The 11929-nt window shown below is 46.7% G+C and overlaps 1 protein-coding gene across 1 annotated transcript; it reads left to right on the top strand.

The window, feature by feature from the left end:
• Positions 1-376: 376 nt before the first annotated feature.
• On the top strand, positions 377-1042 carry LOC119440676 (prenylated Rab acceptor protein 1). Its single transcript, XM_037705566.1, has one exon. It carries the CDS (start codon positions 377-379, stop codon positions 1040-1042), a length of 666 nt encoding a protein of 221 aa, XP_037561494.1.
• The last annotated feature ends 10887 nt before the right edge of the window (positions 1043-11929 follow it).

Raw genomic sequence — 11929 nt, 5'->3', positions numbered from 1 at the left:
ATCCTAATTATTCATTCTCATATGCGTATATATTCCCACATTTATGTTTGCATTATTTTATAAATCTCCTTTCTCATTATTATTTCAAACTACCCGGTTCTTGGCTAATCCCCCATAGTGGGTATGTGCCACTAACTCCAACGCTCTACATTTACATCTACATCTACGCCGGCGGCGACGAAGAAGAACGGTCAGAGAGCGCGTGAAGTTAGAGCGCGTTCGTTGTCTTTGGTCCGACGGGATACGCGACAGTCCTAGGGAGATATAGCGCCACGTCAGCGTCACAGAGCCCACCAAGGAGGACAGCAGAGTGCAGCTACCGATTCCACCCCGCCACCGTCTACCAGCACAGCGGCTGACCACAGAGCTCGAAGCCATGAACTGTGAGCAGGGCGACATCGGGGAATCCCTGAATTCAAGCCCAAATTCTTCAGGTAATGCTCCAGCCACCTCTCGAGCACCAACGCCTCCATTGCCGCAGAAATGCCTCTTCTCATCGTCTCCCAAGAAAGAGGACTTTGACCTTCGGCATGCCATCGTGACCTGGTCCAGCAAACAGATCAACCGCGCACAGCCGTGGAAACATTTCGCAGATACCGCGAAATTTTCGATTCCGAGATCGGCCCAGGAGGTCGCCGACCGGATCCAATGGAACGTGGGCCGCTTCAGCAGCAACTACGGCGTTCTTTTCGTCGTCATCCTGGCGGGCTACGTCATGTCCAGCGTGGAACTCGTGGTGAGCGTCGTGGCTGTGGCTGCAGTGTGCGCCGCGTTCAAGCTGCATCAGGACGACGAGTCTGCGGCCTTGTGGGGCACGAGGCTTATGCTCAGCAAGAACCACAGGCTGGTCGCGGCCGCATTGGTGGCGTTGCCTCTTCTCCACGCCGCAGACATCTGGTCCGCGGTCCTGTGGTCTGTTAGTGCAATCCTGGCGATCGGCACTGTCCATGCCACTCTGTATACAGGACTTGGCTCCCCAAACAAGTTCGCCAGAAAGCTGCCGGACACTTCCGAGGAAGGTGATATCATGGGCCACCTTTGAGTAATATTACGGTCTTTTGAGTTCTTCAGAGCGTTTTGTTTAGTGGCATAAAACGTATGTTATGCGATGTACGTCTCTCCTTTTGTGGGTGACTGCAACGATATCTAGGCTTCTAGTACATACATAATTAAACGACACCGGAGAGCGCAAAACGCGCGGATGTACGGTTATGGCTGCGACTTGAAATGGTTAATGCTCGATTTTTTACTCAACATTCGCTGTGTTCACCTTCGAAAGCAACTCATAAAATCTAAAAAAAATATATATTTTTGTTCAATTTTATTCAAGGCTTCAACCCAAGGCTCTTACCCTACTGGAGTTTTTACATAAATTTTGTTATCACAAAAAGTCTATGTAGCCAGGCAAACGACGCTAGTGCGGAGCCATAGAATAAAACATGTACTTAATAAAAAGGGCCGCGTCAAGGCCATGACATGCGTTCAACTAAAGGACAAGCAGGAGCGGGGCCATGGGTACATGGGCGAGCGCTTCATTTCGTGACCTAGCTAATCCTGCCAGGCACTCCGTCACTTGCGTGTAGCCGGACTCGTCTGACTTCACAACGAATATTTCAGCTTGTGCTAACCTCGTATCCTTATCACCGGGTTTTGGATATTCTGGTTCTTCGAGCACCGTTAGTTATGTGCAGCATCGCAGCAACGAAGAGCTTACAGGACAGAGTGAAATGTATTCCTGATAGCAGTTGCGAGAGAACAAAACCGCTCAAGCATGTTTGGAAGAGGCGCACTGCTGGACTTTCCTATTTTCTTTTTGTTCCCGCGATTGAACTCTGCTCAAGTGGCATCAGAAAAAAGAAGTGGTCGTCGAAGCGTAACACTAACAGGTAACTTACTACTCCATTGGAAAGGACAAGGACGCGAAGGAACGTTGTAATTACGCCAGAGCCAAAACTGTTGTCATTATTTCTTGTTTTTGAGCCTAAGGCCATCCTGTTTCTTCTTTCTGGGATTTTAAGTGCCAAAACCAGTTCTAATTAGGAGGCATGCCGTAGTGGAGGGCTCCGGATTAATTTTGACCACCTGGGGTTCTTTAACGTGGAATACAACACAAGCACACGGGCGTTTTTGCATTTAGCCTCCAGCGAAATGCGGCCGCCGCGGGCGGGATTCGATCATGTGATCTCGTGCTCAGCAGCGCAACGCCTGAGCTGACTGAGCCACTGCAGCGGGTAAAGGTCATCCAGTTACGATGCCTATGTTATAATACAAAAGAAAAAAAAAAGGGGGGGGGGGAGGGGAAATTTAGGAAGGTCGCACTGCATCACGCTGTGTACCATCAAGTGTGGCAGCACCAGGCCCTGCTTGGAGAGTCAACTTTTATACTGTTACCACGCTCCGTGCGTGTACATCCTTGGCCTTCGGCAGCTGGCCCCTTTAAGGCGTTCTCCAGTGTCCAGCAACAGCCTCACCTATACTGCTGCCAAATGCTGTTATTGGCCCGATGGTGCAAACATCGGGCCATCGGGCCATCAGGCCATCGGGCCATCGGGATGGTACAGGTGAGATCAAATGCATTGACGATGGTATTGAGCTCGACTACCAACAAATTGCCTTTAGCTATGTGAAGACCCGACATCAGCTTCACTTCTCCAATCAATGACCTGTTCGACTGTCTCTTTGAGAGCGGGGGCATAGTGACACTTCGTGCACAATAGCTACCGTTGGTATTGTGCTGAATAACACTGGCCGTATGTGGACGACTCATAGGCAATGAACAGTAAGCGCGAAACCTTGTGTACAAAGCCTTGCAACGCGTTTGATCTCGCGTACCCGTACATCGGCACGGTGCACCGAACAGGAAAGACAGTGTTCTACATATAGAAATCTGGGTGGGGGAGCCAGCGGATTATTTGAAGGCCCGTATCGTCCTTCGGATCACAGACAGAGGCTCAGCGTGCTTTATCGTGTTCGTTATCTGTAGCCTGACGTTAACCACGCTGTAGGCGTCACCACTGGCAGTGCGCGCGCTGTGGCCTTGCAGATTGAATATTGATGAACAGATAAGCTAGTGGCTTGACCAGGGGAGATGTATGTCGAGAAGATGTAGACGACAGCGACGTGTATTAGCCCTTTCGCTAGCTAGTTTCGGGCCCGTAATCAGGCCTGTCTTCAGTGTGTTCGCTGAACTTGGCGGTAATTAACCCAGAAACGTGGCAGCATTACCGCCAGCTTGCTGGTATTGTCAGTTAGGTTAACAAAACGATGGAGAGACGAAGCCTGTTGTCCTTGTATTGCATTTTGCTTTTAATGTACGATCTGGGACGTGGTATTACACGAGTAGCGAATATGCCTTACGCTGGTGGAGTGACACCTATAGGATGTTGAGGAAGGACGTTAAGGGGAATGCAAATTGGCCCACGCGCTGCGAAGGACGATACATTAGGGTCACGACGCTGCCGCGGGGTGGTATATAACGCAGTTGATCATCGCACCAACGCCTTTGGGCAAAATATGCCAATTAGGTGGTATTAACTAGACCACTGAGTGTTTGTACACAGCGTTGCCGTTAGGGACTGAGACTATCTTTAGGAATTTTAAATGCAACACACTTGCTGACACAACGTGTTGAAACTCGCCCACCTCGAGAGATGCTGCACTAAGTACGACGATGCACTCAGCACAAAGTTTTTTTCTTTGTTTTTTCTTTTTTGCTATATACGGCTTTGCAGGAGCGATAAGTTCCTGCATATTTGCTCGTTTTAATGCTTTCTTGGACCAAGGCACTGCAGCACAATACAAGCTTGGCTCGTGAGTGTTAATTTGTAGCGTCAGGAATTAATAAGCACCTTAATATGATGCGATTTTTCATGTCTTCAGTGGTTGCTCTAAGAGGATAAGTTTGTATTGCGTCCGTCGGATTATAAACAAACTTTGGCGCGGAACGTAATCTATTCAAACTCCGTCACTTTTTCTTAATTAACTTCAACCCACTTAGAAGTAAAATGAGAACACATGCTGTTAGAAAATAAGATTACGCCGGCTTACGGGGAATAAAGGCAGCACCGGATAATAAAGATTTATTTAAAATGTAGCTAAATATTTCTACCTCAATATATTTGCATTGTCAAGTGGCGGTGTACAGCAGGCAATCACTCAGAAAGAGAAGTACAATGAATTCGGAGAAACTGCGCAGCTTATTCGAGAAACTCTTATGAGGGCTTATTGTTTCCAGATCTTACAGAAATCGGCGTGCTTTCATCGGCGGATTGAATTCAAAAACTTCGTGTTTGGCTATTTTCAGTGATTGTTTTATTCTCGAGGCCGTTTACTGCTAGCAGCATGTGCAATGGTCACACACATCGACTGTTCAAAGAAAAGTACAAGGTCGATCCAAATGGTCGCGAAGCTTCGGGCGAAAAGCGGTTCAGAACGAATTGTCACCGACATCAGCAAGGGTGGTTATGGGAGCAGCGATTAAAGCGCGACTATGTTTGGAGGGAACAAACATTGGGAAAGATGAAAGCGTTTTTTAATTAAAGCGAGACACAGTTTGATTCATTCAACGAAAATAACATTCCTAATCAATTTTATATACGCATGGCGAAATAAGAACAACTCTACTTTACTTGATCATTATCAATAAACACCTTTTTTCAGCGCCCAACGTAAGAGCGCCCACCGATAGCGGCGGGCTTTGCTATCACTTGCAATGCAATGCAGCTCTTGAAGTGGACCGAAAGGCGCGCTCGTAAAGTTCACGCCCCCCTCACATGTTGTGTTGCTTTGCTTGTCGACATTTGTCTGAATTTGGTGACGCGGGTAGTTTCTCTGTTTCTTAACCTGTTCAGTAAAAAATAGTGAGTTGCGACCGCCAGATAGTTGTTTACTTCAGTTCTTTTCATGGGACAGCGCTGGCCAACGGGCTTGGCGTCCGACGAAAGGACGAGCGTGCACTCTACGCCCAAAGTTTTCGTCGGCCTCCAAAGAAAGTATGTTACGTGCAGCGATGCGATTTCGACACCCGTACGGCTGAACTTTTTCCCGCATCGCTTTCCGCGCTGAAAGCTCGAAACGCCCATCAAGTCGAATGGCGGGGCATTTGAATACGATATACAGCTGTAATGGCAGGCCTTCGAAAACAAATTTCGCGCCTTTGAGAGCAAAATGACGTCACTTCTGTTCTAAACGAATATGACGTCAAATTATTTTTTCTTCCGCCGGAAGTGTTCCCTCCTCACACAGATGGCGCTAAGCCCCATGAACCGCAGATGAACCGCCATGTTTTGAACGTATGGGCTTCTATGGAAGCTTCGCTACCAGGTACATTTACCTTGGAAAGTACTTCATTCTTGACGCAAATTATTGCGTGAGGATTGGTGTTGCGAGGAACGTAGACGAGAACTAAAAAAGAAAAAAAAATGTCACAGTTTCGCCCTAAGGGCGAAGCAATGAATGCGATAGCAACACAGCAATGTCATACGAAGTAAGGTGAGCGGCTTTGGTAGCAGTATGAATTGTAGTAAACATGAGCTGATTAAGTAAGCAGGTGTGCTGCGGCGTAAGTAGACCGACATGAAGAGAGACTCGATGATCCCACGAGAAGGCGCGTGTGAAACGGTGGCGTTGATGAGAAGCGCTTCCCGTGGGCAGCGCGTGCGAAGGGACACACCTGTAGCGCTGCACTGCCGACCCGGGCAGCATTGCATGTGTAGCGTGCGTTGGAAAATGTGGCCCGACTATTACTAACTGATTGAACAAGCGTGGTGTGAGCGCGCACAAACAAACATGAATAGATCACACTGAATGACTGCAGACAACGACTGTCAAAACGCTGGCAGCAAGCGCATACGCCGCACCAACGGGCGAAGGTACGTGCGGTCTATCGCTTCAACGGAAACTGAGCGGCGAATGCACGGCGCATAAAGGTCAGAGCCGTGTGGAGATAAACGACGGTGCGAGCGAGCGACGAGCGCGGTTGTTGGCAGAGAGGAAGTGCGCCCCCCCCCCCCCCCCCCCCCTCCGCTCCCTCCGGCGCTGGCTTCCCGCTTCCTTGCTTGCGCGTGGGAGATTGAGTGCGTTCGCTCTCCGTGATAGCGAGCGTCCCCGCACGCTTCCCGGAAGCTCGGGCATACGGCGCGCGGTGCAGATTTTATCTATACGGAACCTCACGGCGACGGCGACGCCGACGGCAGAAATCCGGTTGAAGTGTCCATATAATTGCTATCGCAATAAAAAAAGAGAGGACAATGTGGTAGATTACGCGCACTGTCTGTAGCTGTTCTTGGCGAACTCTTTCTTCGTATGTAAAACGCTAGACCGGTCAAAAACAGAATTTACTTGCTCTTCGTATGCAACATACGAAAATAAAAATTTCGCACAGACGCACGTGGCTCTCGCTCTTTCTCGCCTCCGAACAAATAAAGCGCCGTTTGTGTCGCTTGCGGTCGCGCTAGTCTTGCTTTTTCGTGAAGCGTCTGTGCACCGCCTAGCGAACTATCCATTTTGATTCCCGGGGCGTAACACTTTATCCCCATTCAGTGTCCTTCGAAGGTAAAAACACCGCACGCGCTTCCACCGGAATGCCCGTAAAATATGCAAGCGCCGGCGAGCATCTCCGACTGGTCGGCTAGCCGTTACGACGACTCGTGTCTGTGGACGCTGCGTACTTCATTCGGAGGTCCTGCAGCCTGCCTCTGCCTCGAAGGTTCGGGAGACGCGGGAACAAACAAAGGCGGAGAAGAAATAGTACCATCCGTCAAAGGGCCATGTGTTTACAAACCTGCTCGAGCAACTTCGCGCTCTTTGCGTTTTTTTCGACGCCCCAAAAAGACCCCGTGTATTTCGCCTTCAGTGCCGGGAATTTACTCTTGTGCCCGAGTTTCTTACTCGCTTGTGCTTGCTTGCTTGCATTCGAGAGTGGCTCGTACTCACTATGGGTGATTGAAGTAAAAAAAAAATATCGAGTCTAATAAAGATCACTTTTGAAAAATTTTGAATGACTAAAGCAATTTATTCATATAAAATTTAAGAATTTAGCAAGGAAATCGTCCTGATTCAATTGTATACCCCACAACAGCTGCACCAACACCTCTATGGCAGTGTCCGAGAGAAGAGGCACAAAAATATGGAATAGCGGGTATCGTAACATGCAATCCAGCACTGTGAAATTTTTCTTCTAAAGCGTGTTTTCTTAATGAGGAAAAACAACGGCATGACAGGAAGAAGTGTTCTATTGTTTCGTCGTCACCACAGTATGAGCACAAGGAGGAGGGCGCCAGACCAGATCAATGCAGGTAAAAGTTTAATGTAGGAATTCGACATCTGAATTTGGTAAAGAGGACTTCAAGTTTTCCATTATGGCAGAATTTTCTGTTCCAAGGAAATATGAGGTGTCGATAATCAGTTAGATTTGTTAATGGCAGGTTCCAGGAGTCTTGCATGACTGCCCGTCTCCTGAACCTAGCCGCGGTTATGTAAGCTCATGCAGGAAGAATCGGAAGGATTGGACCACTAAGGGTAGCTCTCGCCAAGCTGTCAGCTCATTCATTGATAACTAATCCTTTGTGACCAGGCACCCATACCAATCTGATAAGTGTTAAGTTAGAAGGTATAAGACATTGGAATGTACGCGAAACTTGTGAGCCACTATTTGCAGTGAGAGCTGAACATATTGACAAAGAATGCGTTACTATTACAACTTCCGAGATTGATGAGTGTACTTTTCGTAGAGCCAATGTAACCGCCAGAAACTTAGCTAGAAATACTGGTATGTAGCCTAGAAGTCTTAAGGAGAACGACCAGTCAAAAGCGGAAGAGAAAATTCAAATTCTAGGTGTTTTTTTTCTGATTGCGAGTCATCTGTTGCTATGACGGCTTTTATTTTTAACTCCAATAAGTCATTTTCTAGTAGGCCATTTAATATATTGTAAGAAAGGAGTTTAGCGTTGTTTTGATATATATCGTCGAAAATAATTTGGAGATTCTCTCTCTCACTGCAAATAAGAGGGATCTCACATAAGCGTGCTTCTATCCAACAGCCGTTTTCCCCTTTATCATATTTCCTCCTGTACTGTTCATTTTCTTTTCTGCCAGGCGCTGAGTTATGAGATCTCTTGCGCTTTTCGTTTTGGTGTTTTATGAGTGAAGTTTGTTTTCTTTTGTGATGGGCCTCAGATGGTTCGTACAAGAAAAATGCCCACCCGTCGTATGTCAGCGATGTCGTTGCGAATTTCATTGTTGTACGTTGTTGTTTGTGGTCTTTTACTGGACCGGTCGTGGTCCTTGTTTGAAACGCTGTGGGAAAGATCACCAAGTGTCATGCAGAGTACATGTAAATCTCGGCAGCTTATTGCAATGTGGCCTGTAAATCTCGTATCCATTCAGCTATAACCACTGAACTTTCTCTGCGTACGCTTTGTTGGTTTGTTAGATAACGCGTTGTATAATTATTGTAACGCTAGCACACCACGATATCACGTGTGCGACTCAAAAATCAGGAAGAGAAGAAATACGGAGAGATCTGCATTTCATAATAACGTCCTCTGACACGACGGAATTGTAGTTACTGGAACACCTTTGAAGTCAGTTATTATTGTGAACCGGTCCGTTACGATCCCAAAAAAGTACTGCTGTCGTTTTACATTTAATTGTAAGCTAGTTATCAAACCGCAAGCCGTGTATATTATTAGCAAACGAAATTTGATCCTCGTTTAAAATCACTAAACATGGTGGTCCGCAAGGTCGTATATAGGATCGCTACTGTCTATGACATATATTAATGATATTGTAAGAATTGATGACTCAATGCAGTACATAATATACGAGGATGATACTATCCTATTTTTTGCCGTATAAAACATTGACACACTCATGAAGTCGACTAATGACGCATTAGGCAAAATATATTGGGTGGTCACTAAAGCATTCAGAATAGTTGAACTCTTCCAAAACACAAGCTGTTATTATCTGCGTGGAGACCACACCACGAAGTATGGATTATTCTCTGAAAGTGAAATTACGCTTTCTTCTGCAACACCAACTTTGGGATATGTATTTAATGAATTCGTGCTTTGGGCCCACTATACAGAGTACTTGCGAACAAACCTCTGCAAAGCTTTGCGTATATTAAAGAAATGTGAGTTCGTTACTGCCTATACCTCAAGAACTGCTCTTTTACAATAACCTCCTTGGTCCTCATGTGTGCTGCTGCAATTTTTTGCAGTAATTGGTTGCTGCAATTGGTTGTTACAATTTTTTGGTGTAATGGTACTGAAAGATCAATGAGTAATTTAGTTGTTTTACTAAAAAAAATGCTGCGTTCAATTTCTGTTGGCTCACATAACACACACACTCACATAACACGCACACATAGCTCGCACAACACGCACATTTATTTGACAAATGCATGTTTTACGAGTCAGTAGTATATATGAATATCCACTCCTAAAATCTTTTTGCTATGAATTAGTTAAAGAAAGTACATTTCTACAAAATGTTGCTAATTTAAGCCAAACCACTACATCTCGCCTCAAGAGACACACTGAATAATGGTATATTCTACGTCCTCGTACCAATTATCTGCGCTAGCTCGTTAACACAGGCCTCAGAATCGGTTCAACACCGCTCAGCTAGGTTTATCCTCTCTAACTGCTATCGCTTAGCCAGCATTTCTCGCTTGAAGCAAAATCTTGACCTACCTCTCCTTTCTACTAGACGTCAAATTTCATGCTTAAGCCTGTTTCATAAAATATACTACACTAATAATGACCTAAAAATGACATTTTTTTCACCTCCGAACCATTTGTCCCGTATCGATCATCAAATGAAGGTTGGGGTGTCTCAGTGTAAAAGCAACGCATACCTCGAAGCCTTCATCCCGAAAACAAGTCAAGACTGGAATCGCCTTCCAGCCTCCATCGTCACTATCACAGATCATGATGTGTTCAAGTCGGCTATCTGTGACCGTGTGCTGCATCTTTAGCCATTTTTCTTTTTCTATTGCCACTCCTCTCTGTAATGCCTGTACGGCCTTGAGAGTAAATAAATGAAATGAAATGAAATTAGGGATTTCCAACATTTGCTTACTGTCTTCCAAATAAACTAGCGCATACAAATTTATTCCACGTGTTGAAAAATCCTTTACTTGTGATTTTCTTGTGAGTGGATTGTTTTCCTTTTGTTCGACATTTGTTCTGAATTATTGAAGTTGGAATTCAAATGTGATTATATTACGTAATCGCATGCATTATAGGCGTCTTGCCCTGTTGGTGCGTGGTTTTTGGGGGAGGCGGGCTAGCTCATGCTGTTGTTACGCTTGCAGGCTAGCTGCTTCTGTTATGTTTCCAAAGCATGTGCCAACTAGCGCCTCTATTCTGGTATTGTTGTTGTGTCGCAATATCATTTTGTTTACTGTGCCATTGAAATGTTCTGGCCGCTATCAAACTATTTCCCAAGAATTCAGCGCTATATAGTGTTTGTTCACAGTGCTACGTCCTTGTATCGCAGTGCACTACCATATTACATCATGATTAAGCAACTAGCCCACCAGTATGTCTGAAGTTATTTCCTAAGGACAACCGCGGCATTTGCATCTCCTCCTTCACTCCAGTCCCATGGAGTAGTAGCTCTTTACGAGCGCCGCTGCATGAACTTCTTCGCCCACTTCTTTTCACGGCAGTCCGGCGAACTTCATGTGTGAGCTGTAAATAGGCTTAATCTACGTCAGCATTTTTGCTACTGAACGCTACACATAGGAAAGCCGGTCTTAGGACCATTAATTACGAGCCAAATACAGGCTTAAGCACGTGCCTTCTCGACTGTCACGGCCCATAAATTGCTGGGCAAACTGTGGTTGCGCTAGGTCATTCGTGCCGTTACGAAAGCCTGTTATTACGAAACGGCCTGGCACGCGGAACATTTTAGCCTGCTTCAATTTAAGTTAACGTTTAACGGTAAAATGGTTCGGAGTTTCCAAACGTAATGACTGAGACAAAGACGGCTTTGATACCGCAGGAGAAAAAAGTTGCAGTGGCTTAGCTCGGCTATGCCAGGATATACTTAGCGTTAGCAAAGGTTCAGCTGATTATTCTTAGCTTTCCTGGTTGTCTAGATTGTCAAGGATTAACTTGATTGTCATGCTTACTGCTGCTCCAATGACACACACGCGGTATACGTATTATGTGGCACATGTATATTTATTTTTGCTCAACGCCACGTTGCTTCTCTATTGCCACAAAGACGGCTCGGTGATCAGTGAAGTAACACGCTGCCGTCTCTATGGCCTCAACACAGTATTTGGAGTTGTCTGTCGTCGTCATCGACGGCGTTTTGTTGTTGCTGCAGGGGTGGTCAGGCACGTCGCTCAGCCTCCTGGCGACGCCGCTTTGCTAGACGTTCGTCCCTTTGCTCCAGTGTCTCCGCAGCACGTTTAGCCTTCTTCTGTTCATTCCTCCTACGCTCAACCGCTAATTGCCAGGCAACTACTTCGGGATCCGATGAGTCAAGCTTCTCCGTTCTTCTGCGCTGTTGAGCAGCATTTGCGCTCTCCTTCTCCATGGCTATACCACACTGGCAAACGCCAGTCAGAAGCGCAGCGGCTCCAGCGCAGTGTCAGACGGCGACTGCACAGCGAGCGCGCGCCGGCGCCAGTGCGTCTACCACGGCTACGACGTCACTCCTCTGGAATGCGCAGACCGGCGGCGGTGATTCGCGCGCGGCGGCGGCGGAGTGCGCGAGAGGTGCCGGCTCCGGTGGCTCCGGTGCGCAAGCCGTGTGACATCACTGATCCTTGCGCATACGCAGCACGGCTCTTGATGTGCCGCGCGAAACGGGCTTGGCTAGGCCAGTGCAGCTAACGCTACAAAACAAGAACAGAGGCACACACGTTCCGTCTCCACTCATTACGCCGTTGCAGCGTAGGGCTGTGTAG

This window comes from Dermacentor silvarum, chromosome 2, assembly GCF_013339745.2.
Source record: "Dermacentor silvarum isolate Dsil-2018 chromosome 2, BIME_Dsil_1.4, whole genome shotgun sequence".
NCBI lineage: Eukaryota > Metazoa > Arthropoda > Arachnida > Ixodida > Ixodidae > Dermacentor > Dermacentor silvarum.
The sequence above is the reverse complement of the archived record's forward strand: the minus strand, read 5'-3'. Positions and strand labels throughout refer to the sequence as shown.